The sequence below is a fragment of the Acinonyx jubatus genome, chromosome B4 (genome assembly GCF_027475565.1).
Source record: "Acinonyx jubatus isolate Ajub_Pintada_27869175 chromosome B4, VMU_Ajub_asm_v1.0, whole genome shotgun sequence".
NCBI classification, from domain to species: domain Eukaryota; kingdom Metazoa; phylum Chordata; class Mammalia; order Carnivora; family Felidae; genus Acinonyx; species Acinonyx jubatus.
The window spans coordinates 74,122,973-74,138,022 of NC_069387.1; the positions used below are offsets into that span (position 1 = coordinate 74,122,973).

The 15,050-nt window shown below is 39.3% G+C and overlaps 1 protein-coding gene across 2 annotated transcripts in view; it reads right to left on the reverse strand.

The window, feature by feature from the left end:
* Positions 1 to 2,744: 2,744 nt before the first annotated feature.
* CCNT1 (cyclin T1) overlaps positions 2,745 to 15,050 on the reverse strand; it is a 48,281-nt gene continuing 35,975 nt past the window's right edge. For both annotated transcript variants that reach the window (XM_053226176.1, XM_027036016.2), the window contains one exon: positions 2,745 to 8,798. In XM_053226176.1, coding sequence (XP_053082151.1) covers positions 7,392 to 8,798 — 1,407 coding nt within the window. In that variant the 3' untranslated portion in view covers positions 2,745 to 7,391. The remainder of the gene's footprint in view (positions 8,799 to 15,050) is intronic.

Genomic DNA, 15,050 nt, shown 5'->3' on the forward strand with positions numbered 1-15,050 from the left:
ACTTCCTTCTAAGTGAGTAAGAGGGCAGATATTATTGAAGGGTCAAGATGTTAGCAAACTTTTTGTGCTGTTTAACAAAGTAGATGGCTGTTTGTAATCCACTGAACACTCTGCTAGATATTAAATAGGTTAAAGTGGACCTGAGGATCTTTGTAAAGAAAAATTGGCAAAGATGAATTTTTTAAATTTTTTTTATTTAAGTAACCTCATTTGGGGCTCAAACTCATGAACCCAAGGTCAAGAGTCGCATGCTTTCCTGACTGAACCAGGAGGCCCCACAAAATCAGGTGCCCCACAAAAATGAATTCTTGAGAGTTTTTCAGAATTTGGAGTTTTGGGGACCAATCCTAGAGAAAGGTATGTGTGTGAGACAGAGACAGAATGAATATGAATGAATGCCAAACTCCTCCTCTTTCTATAGTCATCCTCCTCTCAGTATGACAACTCCATTCTTCCAGTTGGTCAGGCCAAGCACTGGGAATCATCCTTGACTTCTCTTCCAACCTTACAGCAGATCCTATGGCTCCATCTTCAAGATACGTAATTTCTCACTACCTAGTCCGAGCCACTCTCATCTGTTACCTTAATTATTGTGAAAGCCTCTTTAGCTTTGACTCATGCAATCCATCTTAAATACAGCAGTCCAAATGAACACTTTAAAACCTAAGCCAGATCCTGTCACTTGTCAGCTCAAAGCGTTTCGATGGTGCATTTCACTGTCTATATAATGGCTTACAAGGCCTTATAGTATCTAGCTTTCCATTGCCTAACCACATATCCTACTACTCTCTGTTCCTCACTTAGGTCCATATTAGCTACACTGGCCTCCTTGCTATTTCTCAAACATGCCAGTGTATTCTCATTTCAGAACCTTTGCACTTGTTTCCTGGAATGATCCTGTAAAGTTCTTACCCCAACTATTCTCATGGCTTGCTCTCACCTCTTCCAGATCTTTGCTGAACTGTAATTTCATGAGGCCTTCCTTCCTAGCCATCTTATTTCCAATTTCAAGAGCCTTACCTACACACACACAAAACATCTCTATCCCTCCTTCTCCCCTTTACATTCTCCAAAGTCCTTGTCATCTAACATACTAAGTTCTACTTACTTGTTTCCCCTACAACTACAATGTGTAAGTTCTGTGAGGGAAGGATGTTTGTGGTTTACCGCCATATCCCCATCAGTAAGCGGTACACAGCACTTGATAGGTATTTTTTTTTTAATGTTTTTATTTATTTTTGAAGGAGAGAGAGAGAGACAGCATGAGCAGGGGAGGAGCAGAGAGAGAGACACAGAATTGGAAGCAGGCTCCAGGCTCTAAGCTGTCAGCACAGAGCCCGATGTGGGGCTCGAACCCACAAACTGTGAGATCATGACCCGAGCCGGAGTCAGACGCTTAACCGACTGAGCCACCCAGGCACCCCTGATAGGTACTATTTTCTAATGAAGGAATAAATGTAAGGTAGAAAAGTGCCTGAAACTACTCTTCAGAAAAGGTTGATTTAGTATTCAATTTTAACTTGCTTTTATCGCTGTGGCTTTTTGATTACCTGTTGGTTTTGTGTTATGTGAAATGAAGAAAAGGTGCAAAAAGGTAGCACGCATAGGACAGGTGACATAAACCACGAGTTCAGAAATAGGCCCCAGAGCTACAGATTGCAGTGAACACATGCCTCTTATACAGTAAATGCAATCCACAGAAGGGGCTTCAAACTTTCCTCAGAACAATGAATGATAGAGATCAAGCCATTCTTATTCAGCTATCAAGTGTCATGGAAACCATCATCACATAAACATTAGAAGATGAAGCCTAATTCTATCAATTAGTTAAACAAGCCCTATGAATGGGGATCCAGTTGCACACCACCTTTATATTGATTTATACCTCATCTATTCCCAAGGATGACAGTCGATAGTAACTCTAACAAAGAGAAATCACTAAACTTATGATTTTGTAGTATCATCCATCCTTACATTATTTCTCTTCTCTTCCATTCAAACCAGACCAGAATGCTTAAAATGTCAGCAATTCCCACAAAAGTTTTAGGAGAGGTACAGCAAACAAAAATCCTAAGTTGTCTTATTTTAGAAAATGGATGGATGACCAGAACTCAAGTGATTTTTTTTTCAGAAGTGTACATCATTCTGTTAAATTGATCTTTTTTCCTTGTAGAGTTTACTTATTTTTTAGAGAGAGAGAGAGAGTGGGGGAGGGGCAGAGAGAGGGTCCCAAACAGGCTCTCCACTGTCAGTGTGGAGCCCAAGTCGGGGCTTGAACTCCCAAACCGTGAGATCACGACCTGAGCCAAAATCAGGAGTCCGATGTTTAACAGCCTGAGCCACCCAGGAGGCCCCGCCTTTTAGTTTTTAAAACTATAGCTTCCGCTAACTTTGTTATAATTTGGGAGTATTTTAGCATAAAATCCTTTCCCTTTAAATGTGTAATTTACATATGTGTGGTTTTACATGTCCCAGAAAGAATATTCACTATCAATTTTTCCAAGCACCACCAAAAATACTTTATTGAGTGAGGGTTTTTTCCCCCTCTGACTACATCATACTACCATACTACCGGGTTCACTGTGACCACCAGATCTTAGGTCCTTCCAATGAACTCAATTCACACAGGATCCTGTGTAGTCAGAAAGTACATACTACTACCAAAACTAAAAACTGTAATCATAACAATAAGGTGACAGTTAAAGACTAATTTGAAGACTTAGGACACATAAACAACAATCAGATAAGTGTTTTATCATTAACATTTATTGATGGGATGGATAAATACATATTGAGAAACATACTTGACAGCAAGATATCAAACTGATAGCCAGACTATAAAATGTATACAACATCCTTTTTTAAATTTTTTAAAAATGTTTTGAATTTTTTTACAAAGAGCCCTTACTGTAATGGTCACTTACATCCTATCAATCACATAACAACAGTAGAGATCCCAGGGGTAGCATCCAGAACTGAGGTGCCCCAAGGAGGACAGAGGCAACAGCAGAATAGTATGCTGAGAAAGGACTCTTAAGAGCAATACAAAGAAAACAGACAAAAATATTACCACAAAATTGTACCTGAGTGACATAGATTGGTAAAGTATTTTACTTTTTTTTTCTTCTTTGCTCTTTGGTCTGATAAGAAAACGGACAGTTTCAGGTGTGTGGAACAGGATAAGGAAAGGTCAGTTTCAAATCCAGAAACCTAGGTTAACACTAAGTTAGGCTGCCGCATTCTTTTCTTTGGGTGCTTAACCCAGACAGCACTTCCATCTTACAACGATTTCCAATGTGATCAACCACTAATCAGTTCCTCAGCATTCGACTGAAGAGTTCCTGATAACCTGATGGAGACATACTTGCTCTGGCTTCAATTAGCATGCTGTCAAGCATCCCTCTCCACGCTTAACGTGGCAACGGAAAACCCAAGTCTTTCTCTTCTTTTAATTCAACCATAAATATGCACTCACAAAGGGGAAGAGCAGACACTGCTTTTTAGTAAACATTCATTTTCTTTCCCTCCCTTTTCCAATGCCAAGTTCATATTAAAAACTTTAGAAACATTAAAATGGAAGGGTCTCCCACCTAGAAAATAATTCTCACTCCAGGCCACTCTATCAGGTAGGATTGCAGTACCATGCTTGTTTCAAACTCACACCCACAGAGGGATAAAACGACAAAATAAAACTTGATATTCTGATAGAGCATGAACATTTCTTAAACCATCAGGAGCAAAACTCAGTTAAAAGCTGGGTGTTAAAAAGCAGCAACATGGGAAATCTGGGGAGGTATTGAAGTCACTGAAAGCTTAGTGGGACTGCGGAGGGCTTATTTCTCACCATGTGAGGGGTTGCATAGACTGCTTAAATTCTCCTAAACCCAAGAGAATAACATTTGTATCCAACTTCAAGATGTTCTAGAATATCCCTTTTCCTACCATTAGTATCAAAAGAACTTACCAACAAAAGAATAATCCTTTTAAAGAAGTGACTTGTTCCCAAGTTCCCACAGTCCCCGTGTTTCTGTGGGAAACACAAAATCCTACCATACTGGGATAAGATCCCTCTAATTGCCTTTGTCCAGAAGCATAGTATGAGGGGTATACATTTTCAATACGGGGAATTAGGTAGCAAAAGTTTAAGGAAATCAAGCACTGATGTTACCATGATTTTATTTCTATACCCTAATCCATTGCTGTTTCCAACTGGAGATTTTAATTTTTTTTTTCTATCAACCCTGGTGAAGCCAATAATACATAACTATGACAAAGGATATATTGAATCAAAATACTAAAATCGTTTAAAAAAAAAAAGAAGAAACTGAGAGTCTCAGATATTGAAACACATTGATTCATGAGTGAGAAACTTAGATTAAGTCCTACGTATTTTCTAAACCCAAAAAGCATAACTGATATTGCAGAAGACCAATTTAGCTTTAAATTAATGCTTCACTAGAGTTCAGTCAACAGCAACACAGGTATCTGATTAAAAGCCCTAAGGACATTCCACAGGTGTTTGTTTTTGCCAACATGAGAGCCAAGCAAGGTTTTAGTAATGAGATTTACAGAACTTGAAGCTCCGGGCCTGCTTACCACCACTTATCCTTTTCATAGTCTAGGTTAAAAGGAGAAAAAAAACCCATGTTTAACTAGACTAACTTTGGATGTATAAATCCCATTCTCACCCTTTGAAGGTGTGAGCATAGAGAAAACACAGAGTTTAGAAACCACACTACCCTTTGAAGCCTAAGTCTATGTTAATTTGAACAATATGCATGCTAGCTGACAGGCACATCTGCTAACCCAAATCCAGCAGCTTCATGCAGAGCACATAGGACATTCATGACATATGGACAGATCTAAAAGCAAACACTGTAGGTATCTTAAAACAGTATCAGGAGGCAGTAATATAGAAGTCTTTAAACTGACCTATATCAGCAATGATCTACTAGTGCAAACGCCAGACTACACAGCAGAAAGCAGCCCTCAGGCTCTAAAAAGCACTTTTTCTAGTTTACTCCTGACAAAAGGTCTAAGGAACTAACTACAGACTGCCATGGAGAACGGCTCGGAGGCCAAATGGATATGTATGCCTCTGTGGTGAAGGGAGTGCATATGATTAGAAAATATGTGGCATTTGATGAGAAAAACTGAACACTGTAAAAGGGATTTTCATAATCAAATCAGTGATCAATTCCACCAAGACACAAATCCAAACTAAATAACTTTTGGGAAGGTCAGGAAGGAGAGCAGACTCCACCAAACAAAATCTAAACAAATAGCCTAGATTTAGTAAGCACATCATAAATCTACCAGTTACATAGCACAACACAGAAAATATCAAGGAGAAAGAGGAAAATGCCATCTGTAAAAACGAAGTAACATTCCAAGTCAAAAGTATTACTGGTTTATAGATCAGCAGAGAGCTCATTTTACACAGCAATGGCAGGCACTCTAGACAGTTCAAATATGCAGAGATACAGGACACTAATTCACCTTAAAGTTTACTGTACAAATTCCTTCCTACATTAGGCCAGTGCATCAACGATTCCAATTGCCTCGGTTTTCTCCCCAATCTGTTCCTGGCAAGCAGCAGCACATGTACAACTCCTGTCTCCCTATGACTTCCAATGAAAAATATTCAATTTCTCTATAAAGAATATTTGGTAAAGGAAGCTGCGTTAAAAACAAGAAGACAAATTCAAATTGCATCATCTTTTCCATAGCAAGAAATACCATGAAGACCAAAGACTATCACATCAAATGATCTGTGGCTTGGTGGCATTTTCAGTTACACAACTTGGCTTAGAATGCTTTCTAGCCCCTTGAAAAATTTTTTTCCTCAGCAAAAGTGTTGAGTGCTAGGATCCTGAATACCACTTATCCTGAAATCTGGGATAGTCAAACACCCATAAGAATAGGACTCCTAATCCATTTTTTTAAAAAAATTCTTAGAAACCTGAAAAACCTCTGCCTAGAAGCTAAAGCCACCAAAGATGAACGATCTGTACCTGTGGGCTAGGCTTGCTCACCCTCATGACACCAGTACTGTTAAATTCACAAGCTCTAATCTCTGAAGTCATATAGGTTTGCAAAAATTAAGGATGCAGCTGTTTCCCTTTAGATATACAGATAAAAAAGCAAGTCTTACATTCATAATGTAATTTAAAACACAATATCCTAAAAATACCCAATCACAATTTCATTGTTTTCAGTATCCTCTAGCTCCATGGCTTCTCCCAGAACTATTCTCATATATGGTCTGGGCTTTCATAGGCAGGATATACAGCACATCCCCCTTCCCTTCAGAGACCCTGAGACTGCTCTCACTTGAACACTTTCCCAAAGCCCAACTTGAAAAAAAGACACACCCAATTCTGTAGGGCAGAAGCCACCCTTGCTCTCCAATCCTTCTTCCGCAACCCCACCTTTGTTCTGCATCAAAAGGAAAAAGGGGGTAAAAGTTTTTATAATGGAGTCCAGAGTCAGGCCACTGGCTACACTTGCCCAAACTAGAATTTAGAAGGCTACCAGTCAATTACAACATAAAGAAATGGGAAAATACCATGTTAAACACATGCCTCTTCCTTCCTTTATGTTCTAAAGGCCACACCGTGTTCTCTCTAGTAGACTGTTGGGAAGTGAAAATGGTGAGGGACAGGGAGGGAAAGATAAAACATGATTTTTAAACACACATACTTAAAAACACACATACCCACACTTACATACACACTTAAAGGTCTCAACACTTCAAGTGGCCGGAGCCTATCAGAACTCAAGGCCAAAGCCTACCCTCCCATCCCCCCTACACACCCCCCACCCTCCAATCCCACCCCCCAGGAGTCACTGCTATGTATCTCATACACACAGCAAAATCCCTATCCCCTCCCCAATGATATAAAAAAAACTAAACAGATAACTTACTTTCTTTAAATTATTTTTAAAAGTCTCTTAAAAGATTTTGACGTTTAAATACTTCCTCTCTTCTGATAATATTAAACACCAAAAGGATCCACAACTGTTTGATAAAACCAACCCTCCATATTTCAGTCCTGGCAAGAAGAGGGAAGACATCAACTCTAATCGATCTAATTAGGAGGTGGAGAGGCCAAGAACAGAGAAAGTACTCTTAATCCTTCACAGCTTAACACATTCTCACCTCTCTAATACCAGTAAAAACTATAATAAAATAGTTAAATTTCTGAGGCAGTAGATATAACAACCAAGCCCCTCTACCACCCTCCCACCTGCATGTCAATATTCATTTATTCCCTAGTCCAAGAAGGGTGACATATTTCATGAGGGAAGTAATTTCCTTAGTCCAGAATCAGTAGTTAAAAAAAAAAAAGTTGTTTTTATGGAAGTTTTTTTTCTCCTCTTCTTTTTCTTTACTTAGGAAGGGGTGGAAGTGGTGGAGGAGGTTCTGATGGCAGAGGTGGGAGCCGGGGTTTGTCTGTATTGCCAGACCTGGAGGACATTCCACCACCCCGTGGATTCAGATATTCACCATAAGAATGAACAAATTCAAATGCAGGGGGCTGAGTGGGCTGCACACCTTGGGCACTGAGAAGGGAGTGAAGCATATTCACAGTATCTTGATAGTCTATTGTCTGGGTTGTGTTGTGACCATTGGCCCCAGTGGGCCCTTTGTCCAGTTTCATATGAGGAACTCGAGTTTTACAGCTAGGCTGTGTAAAGGGAAGGCCACTTGTGTCTGAGCTATGCCCAGGCAACTGGGCCATTGTAGGAAGAGGAGGGAAGGGGAAATTTATGGAAGAGGATTTAGTACTCTTGGCAATCTTGGCTGGATGATCAAACACTGCTCCTCCAGTCTCTTCAGAGGGGCCCCTTTTACGAGTAGAACTGGAAGAGGAGAAAGAACTAGACAAGCTATAGGGTTTGTGTGCTAAGGTGCTTGTCTGGCTACTATGTTTTGGATCACCTGGACGTTTGTTCCCAGTACCAGCTGGAAGCTGTGAGTGAGAGTGCTTGTGTGAGTGGTGATTATGATGATGATGATGATTAGATGGGTGGGTCTTGTGCTTTTCTTTGTGCTCTCGGCTCTTTGTGACACTGTCCTCTACAGAATTGTGCTTGTCAGCTGCAGCATGGACTTTAATGCGCATTTTTATCTCCTCTGGTTTTGAAGAGGCAGCTTTATCTCCACTTGCCACTGGGATTCTCATCTTGAGAGCTGCTTTGTCAGCTTTTTCCAGAAAAGGCCGCTCAGGGTTTTCTGAGCCCTCTACGGGCATTTTCAGAATGACCGAAGAATGGCTATCATGGTGTGACAGGAGATTCTGGGCAGCATATGCATACTGTGACTTCACATTGGCCTCCATGTTCTCTAATTGCCTCTTTTGGGCAGCCAACTCTTCTGCATGCTTTGCACGGTATTCTTTCAGAGACACTTTAGCTGATGGCACACTCTTACTATTTTGCTTCTGGGAAATAAATGTATTCGAACCATCCTGTTGCAAAGAATGATCAACTCCTATAAGTGCTAAATTCTCACTAGTCCGATGACCCTGAGCAGGTTCCAGTTTAAAAGGGGGTTGGGAGGACAGCCAACGTTCGCCCTGCAACATCTCCACATTGCTTAAGTTGCTGGATGACTCTTCAGTGGCTGGAAGGGAAGGCACTGAACTTGTGGTAGAAGAAGTTGACATGCTCATTAAACCTGCGATAGTTGTGTCTGAAGAGCTCTGGGAAATCATATTGAGAATTGTCTGCTCCGAAGTGTTTTCATCTGTTCCTCGATCATCTGCTTTTGTTTTCTTGGCAGCCTGGCATGCCTAGAATGAAGCAGATGACATCTCTTCACTTCAGGAAATTTATAAAATGGAAAACAAAAACAAATAAGCACAACCTAAAATAAGACTGTGCTTGCTGCAACACTGGAAGTTTCAGATACTGCACAGGCAGTTGGCTACTCTGAGATCAATAATTATAACCACTAGAAGTCAGATTTTAAAAACTTTCAATCAAGAGTCATACAAACAGATCTCAAAGAGATCTCTTTACTCCCATGTTCACTGCAGCACTATTCACAACTGCCAAGATAGGGAAGCAGCCCAAGTGTCCATCCATCGATGGGTGAATGGATAAGCAAAATGTGGTACTTACATACAATGAAATTATGCTTAGCTATAAAAAAAAAAAAAAAGAGGAGGATTCTGGGAAAATGTCAAGAGTAGAAAGCACCAGGAATCTGTCTCCCCACCTAGAAAACAATTGGACTGGCAGAATCTGTCTGATGTAACTATTCTGGAGTCCATTGAAGGCTTGCAACTTTTGGGGCAAGCCTTGGACAGTAAATTGAGGTTAGCTTATATCAGTTTCATCTCTCAGCATATCAGCAACTACCCATCTCCTACCCCAGCCACAATGAAGGCAGTTGTGCACCTGCTCCTGGAATAGCCTGCACACACTTTGGGGAAGCCAGTACCAGCAAAAGACTATCCTACAAATATCAAGCTCTGTGCTTTGACCCCTGATTGCAGCTTCTGATCACAGAGGTACAGACCAAGAGGCAGGCAGCCACTGTTGTTGTGCCTCCCTCCACTGTTGCAAGCTCCTCCCCCTCTGGCTAAAGTAACTTCCAGGGGATCTGAAGCACCTGCATCCTTTCTCCTCTTCATTTTTTGCTTTTTTCCCCTTTGGTGAGCCAGACATTAAAGATCAGGACATTAGAAAACTTGGACCACACATTCCCAGGGAAAGGATCAGAAAAGAAGTGAGAACACCTTAAGTTTACACCTCAGGCTGATCCTCATCAGTGACACCATATGAAATCAAATCCACTCCACATCCAAAAACAATAACAGAAACAGAAAACCCTAGGAATCTGATTCTAGAGTTACCACATTATTAGATTCAAATGGCCAGCATTCAACAAAAAAATCACAAAGCATTTAAAGAAACAGGAAAGTATGGCCCATAAGGGAAAAAAGTAAATCAACAAAAAATGCCCCTGGAAAAGACCTGATGGCAGATCTACTACACAAAGACTTTAAAATAACTCCCTTAGGGGAGTCTGGGTGGCTCAGTTGGTTGAGCTCCTGACTCTTAATTTCAGCTCAGGTCATGATCTCACGGTTCATGAGTTTGAGCCCCATGAAGGGGGCTCACTCTCTCTCTCTCAAAATAAGTAACATTGTAAAAAATTAAAAAAAAAAATAGTCTATAACTGTGCCTTTGTTTCCTACATGATTTAAGAGACTTAATACATTTTAAGGGAAAAAACACAATTATTAGTGTAAAAGCTAGTTATTACTGTAACTTTGGTTTGTAATTCAAATCTTAATTTCTATATAATTTAAGAGCCTAATGCATCTAAAAGGATTATTAGTTTATGTTCTGGGGGCATGCAATGTTTAAAGATACAACTTCGGGGCGCCTGGGTGGCGCAGTCGGTTAAGCGTCCGACTTCAGCCAGGTCATGATCTCGCGGTCCGTGAGTTCGAGCCCCGCGTCAGGCTCTGGGCTGATGGCTCAGAGCCTGGAGCCTGTTTCTGATTCTGTGTCTCCCTCTCTCTCTGCCCCTCCCCCGTTCATGCTCTGTCTCTCTCTGTCCCAAAAATAAATAAACGTTGAAAAAAAATTTTTTTTAAAAAAAAAAGATACAACTTTGTGACAGCCAACAATCAAAAGGTGTGGGGACACAGCTAAAAGGAGGAGTTTTGTATGTATGTTACTGAAGTTAAACCAATATAAATTCAAATTAGTATAACTTTATGATGTTAAATGTAATCCTCATGAGAACCACAAAGAAAATAGCCATAAAATACACACAAAAGGAAATGAGAAAAGAATTTAAAATTTTCACTATGGAAAAATCACCTAAAAGAAGACAGTAATGTAAGAAATGAGGGACAAAAAACTATAAGGCATATAGAAAACAAATAGCATAAGCATAATGATATCATTTATAACTACTTTTAAGTGTAAATAGATTAAATTTTTGTCAAAATGCATAAAAACATATGTCCAACTATATATACGCTCTCTACAAGCAACTGAGATCCTAAGACCCAAACTTGAAAATAGGAGGAGGGAAAAAAATACACCATGCAAACAGTACCCAAGAGACAGCAAGGGTGGCTAGTGGTATACTTTTTTTTTTTAAGGTTCTAACTTTTTTTAAGTTTATTTATTTATTTATTTAGAGAAAGAGAGAGAGAGACTGCATGGGTGTGTGAGTGGGGGAGGAGCAAACAGAGAATCCCAAGCAGGCTCCATACTACCAGCTTGGAGCCCAACACAGAGCTCGAACTCACAAACCGTGATATCATGACCTGAGCCAGAACTGAGAGTAGGACACTTAACTAACTGAGCTACCCAGGCACCCCCCAAGGGTGGCTACACTAATATAAAACAAATACGCTTTAAAACCAAAGAAGTTTTAAAAAAATAAAATAAAAAAGGTTTCAAGAGAAAAGAGCATATATTAATAATAGGCTCAATACAACAACTATAACTATTATAAACATTTACACACCCAACAAAAGACCATCAAAATACAGGAAGCAAAACCTACAGAATTGAAGGAAGAAATAAGACAGTTTTACACTAAGAGGTGCAGACTTCAATGCCTACCCACAACAATGGACAGAACAAGCCAACAAAAGATAGAGAACTTGAAAAATAAACCAACTAGCTCTAACAGACATATATGAACAAACACTTTACCCAACAACATTATAAACATTCTTCTCAAGTACACATAGGGCAATTACCAGGATAGACCATATGTGAGGCCACAAATTAAGTCTCAATAGATTTTTAAAAGACAGATACCATACAAATTAACATTTTTGACCACAACAGGATAAAGTTAGAAATCAGTAACAAAAGGAAAACTGGAAAATTCACAAAATTGTGGAAATTAAACAGCACTTTTTAAAAATATTTATTTATTTATTTATTTATTTATTTATTTATTTATTTATTTATTTATGAGAGAAAAAGAGAGCTCAAGCAGGGGAGGGGCAAAGAGAGAGGAAAACAGAGAACCCCAAGCAGGCTCCGCCCTGCCAGCACGTAGCCCAATGGGGGGGCTCAAACCCACAAACCGTGAGATCATGACCTGAGCCAAAACCAAGAGTCAGATGCTTAACTGCCTGTGCCACCCAGGCGCCTCTAAACAGCACTTTTAAACAACCAATGGATCAAAGAAGAAATCAAAGGGGAAACTGGAAAATACTTAGGGATGAATGAAAACAAAAACACAACTATCAAAAGTTATGGGATGGGGGCGCCTGGGTGGCTCAGTTGGTTAAGCATCCGACTTAAGATCATGATCTCACGGCTCGTGAATTCAGGCCCCACACTGGGCTCCATGCCTACCGCTTGGAGCCTGGAGCCTACTTTCGATTCTGTGTCTCCCTCTCTCTCTGCCCCTCCCCTGATCGCACTCTGTCTCTCCCTCTCAAAAATAAAATAAAACATTAAAAAAATAATTTTTAAATTTATGGGATGTAGCGAAAGCAGTGTTAAAGGAGAAATTTATAGCTATGAGCACTGACATTTAAAAAACAATAAAGATCTCAAATTAACAAACTAACCTTATAACTTGAGCAACCAGAAAAAAGAACTAAAGCCAAAGCAAGAAGAAAGGAAATACCAAAGATTAGAGCAGAGATAAACAAAACAGAAAACATAATAGAGAAAAATTAATAAGACTAGAAGTTGGCTCTTTGAGAAGATCAAAAAAGTTAAACCTTTATTTAGCTAAATGGTCTGAGAAAAAAAGACAACTCAAACCACTAAAATCAGAAATAAAAGTGGAGACATTGCTACCAATTCTACAGAAATAAAAAGGATTATAAGAGTACTTTGAACAATCATATGCCAACAAATTTGATAATCTAGATGAAATGGACAAATTTCTGGAAACACAAAACCTACCAAGAATAAACCATAAAGTGTAGAAAATCTGAACAGATCTGTCTAGTCAGGAGACTGAATCAATTAAAAAAAAAAAAAAACTCCCAACAAAGAACAGCCCTGGACCTGATGGCTTCACTAGTGGATCTTGACAAAACGTTTAGAGTAACACCAATCTTTTTTAAATTTTCCCAAAAATTTGAAGAGGAAGGAACACCTCTCAACTCATTCTATAAGGCCAGCATTACCCTGATATCAAAGCCAGACAAAGACACTACAAGAAAACTAGAGCGCCTAGGTGGCTCAGTCAGTTAAGCGTCTGACTTTGGCTCAGGTCATGATCTCACGGTTCATGAGTTTGAGCCCCGTGTTGGGCTCTGTGCTGACAGCTCAGAACCTGGAGCCTGCTTCAGATTCTGTATCTCTGTCTCTCTCTGACCCTTCCCTACTCTCTCTCTCACAAAAGTAAATAAACATTAAAAAGAAAGAAAGAAAATTATAGACTAATATCCTTTATGACCATTGATGTAATAATTCTCAACAAAATACTAACAAACTCGGGGCGCCTGAGTGGCTCAGTTGGTTAAGCGTCCGACTTCAGCTCAGGTCATGATCTCACGGCTTGTGAGTTTGAGCCCTGCATTTAGCTCTGTGCTGACAGCTCAGAGCCTAGAGCCTCTTCAGATTCTGTGTCTTTCTCTCTCTCTCTGCCCCTCCCCCACTCACACTCTGTCTCTCTCTGTCTCTGTCTCTCAAAAATAAACAAAAAAAACCCCTAACAAACAGAATTTATTAGCAGCATATTAAAAGGATTATACACTATGACCAAAGGGACTCATTTCTGAAATGCATGAATGGTTCAACATACAGAAATCAACCATGCGATACATCACATAAACACAATAAAGGAAAAAACCACATGATCGTCTAGATACAGAAAAAGCATCTGACAAAATTCAATACCCTTCCATGATAAAAACACCTAACAAAACAGGACTAGAAGGAAACTACCTCAAAAAAAAAGCCATATACAAAAAACACAGCAAATATCACATTCAACAGTGAAAAACTGAAAGCCTTTCGGCTAAGATACAGAAAAAGGCAAGGATGCCCACTCCTATTCAACAAAGTACTAGAAGTTCTCATCATAACAACTAGGCAAGAAGTGCATGGGTGGCTCAGTGGGTTGAGCATGTGACTCTTGATTTCAGTTCAGGTCATGATTCCAGTGTCATGGGATCCATACCTGCATCAGGCTCAGCACTGAGTGTGGAGCCTGCTTAAGATTCTCTCTCTCCCTCTGCCCCTCTCCCCTGCTCGCATACACTCACACTTTCTCTCTCACGCTCAAATTAAAAAAAAAAAAAATAAAAGAACTAGGCAAGAAAAAGGAATAAGTATTCAAATTGGCAAAAAAGTAAAATTATCTGTTTGCAGATGATATAATCTTGCATAGAAAAAACACACACACAAAATAAATGAATTCAGCAAAATAGCAGGATACAAAGTCAACACATAAAATTCAGTTGCATTTCTGTACATGAAGAATCCGTAAAGGAAATAATGAAATAATTCTATTTACAATAGCATCAAAAAAAAAAAAAAAAAACCGAATGACTAACATAACCAAGGAAGTGAAAAACTTGTACAATTAAAACTGCAAAACACTGTTGAAAGAAATTAAGACATAAATGAAAACTCATCCCATGTTCTAGATTCAAAGATTTAATATTGTTAAAATGTGAATATTATTACCCTAAGTAATTTACAAATTCAATGCAATCCCCACCAAAATCCCAATGATGTTTTTTGGCAAAATAGAAAAGGCTACCCTAAAATTTATATGGGATCTCTAAAGACCCCAAATAGCTAAAACAATTTGAAAATGAGTAACAAAACTGGAGAATTCACACTTCCTGATTTCAAAACTTACTACAAAGCTACAGTAATCACTGTACAGTAATACAGTGTGGTACTGGCATAAAGAGACATACAGACAAATGAACAGAATAGAAAGCCCAGAAATAAATCCATGCAATATATGGCCAAATGATTTCTGCCAAAGGTGCCAAGACCATTTAACGGCAAAAGGATAGTCTTTTTTTTTTTTTTTTTAATGTTTATTTTGAGAGAGAGACAGAGCATGAGCAGGGGAGGGA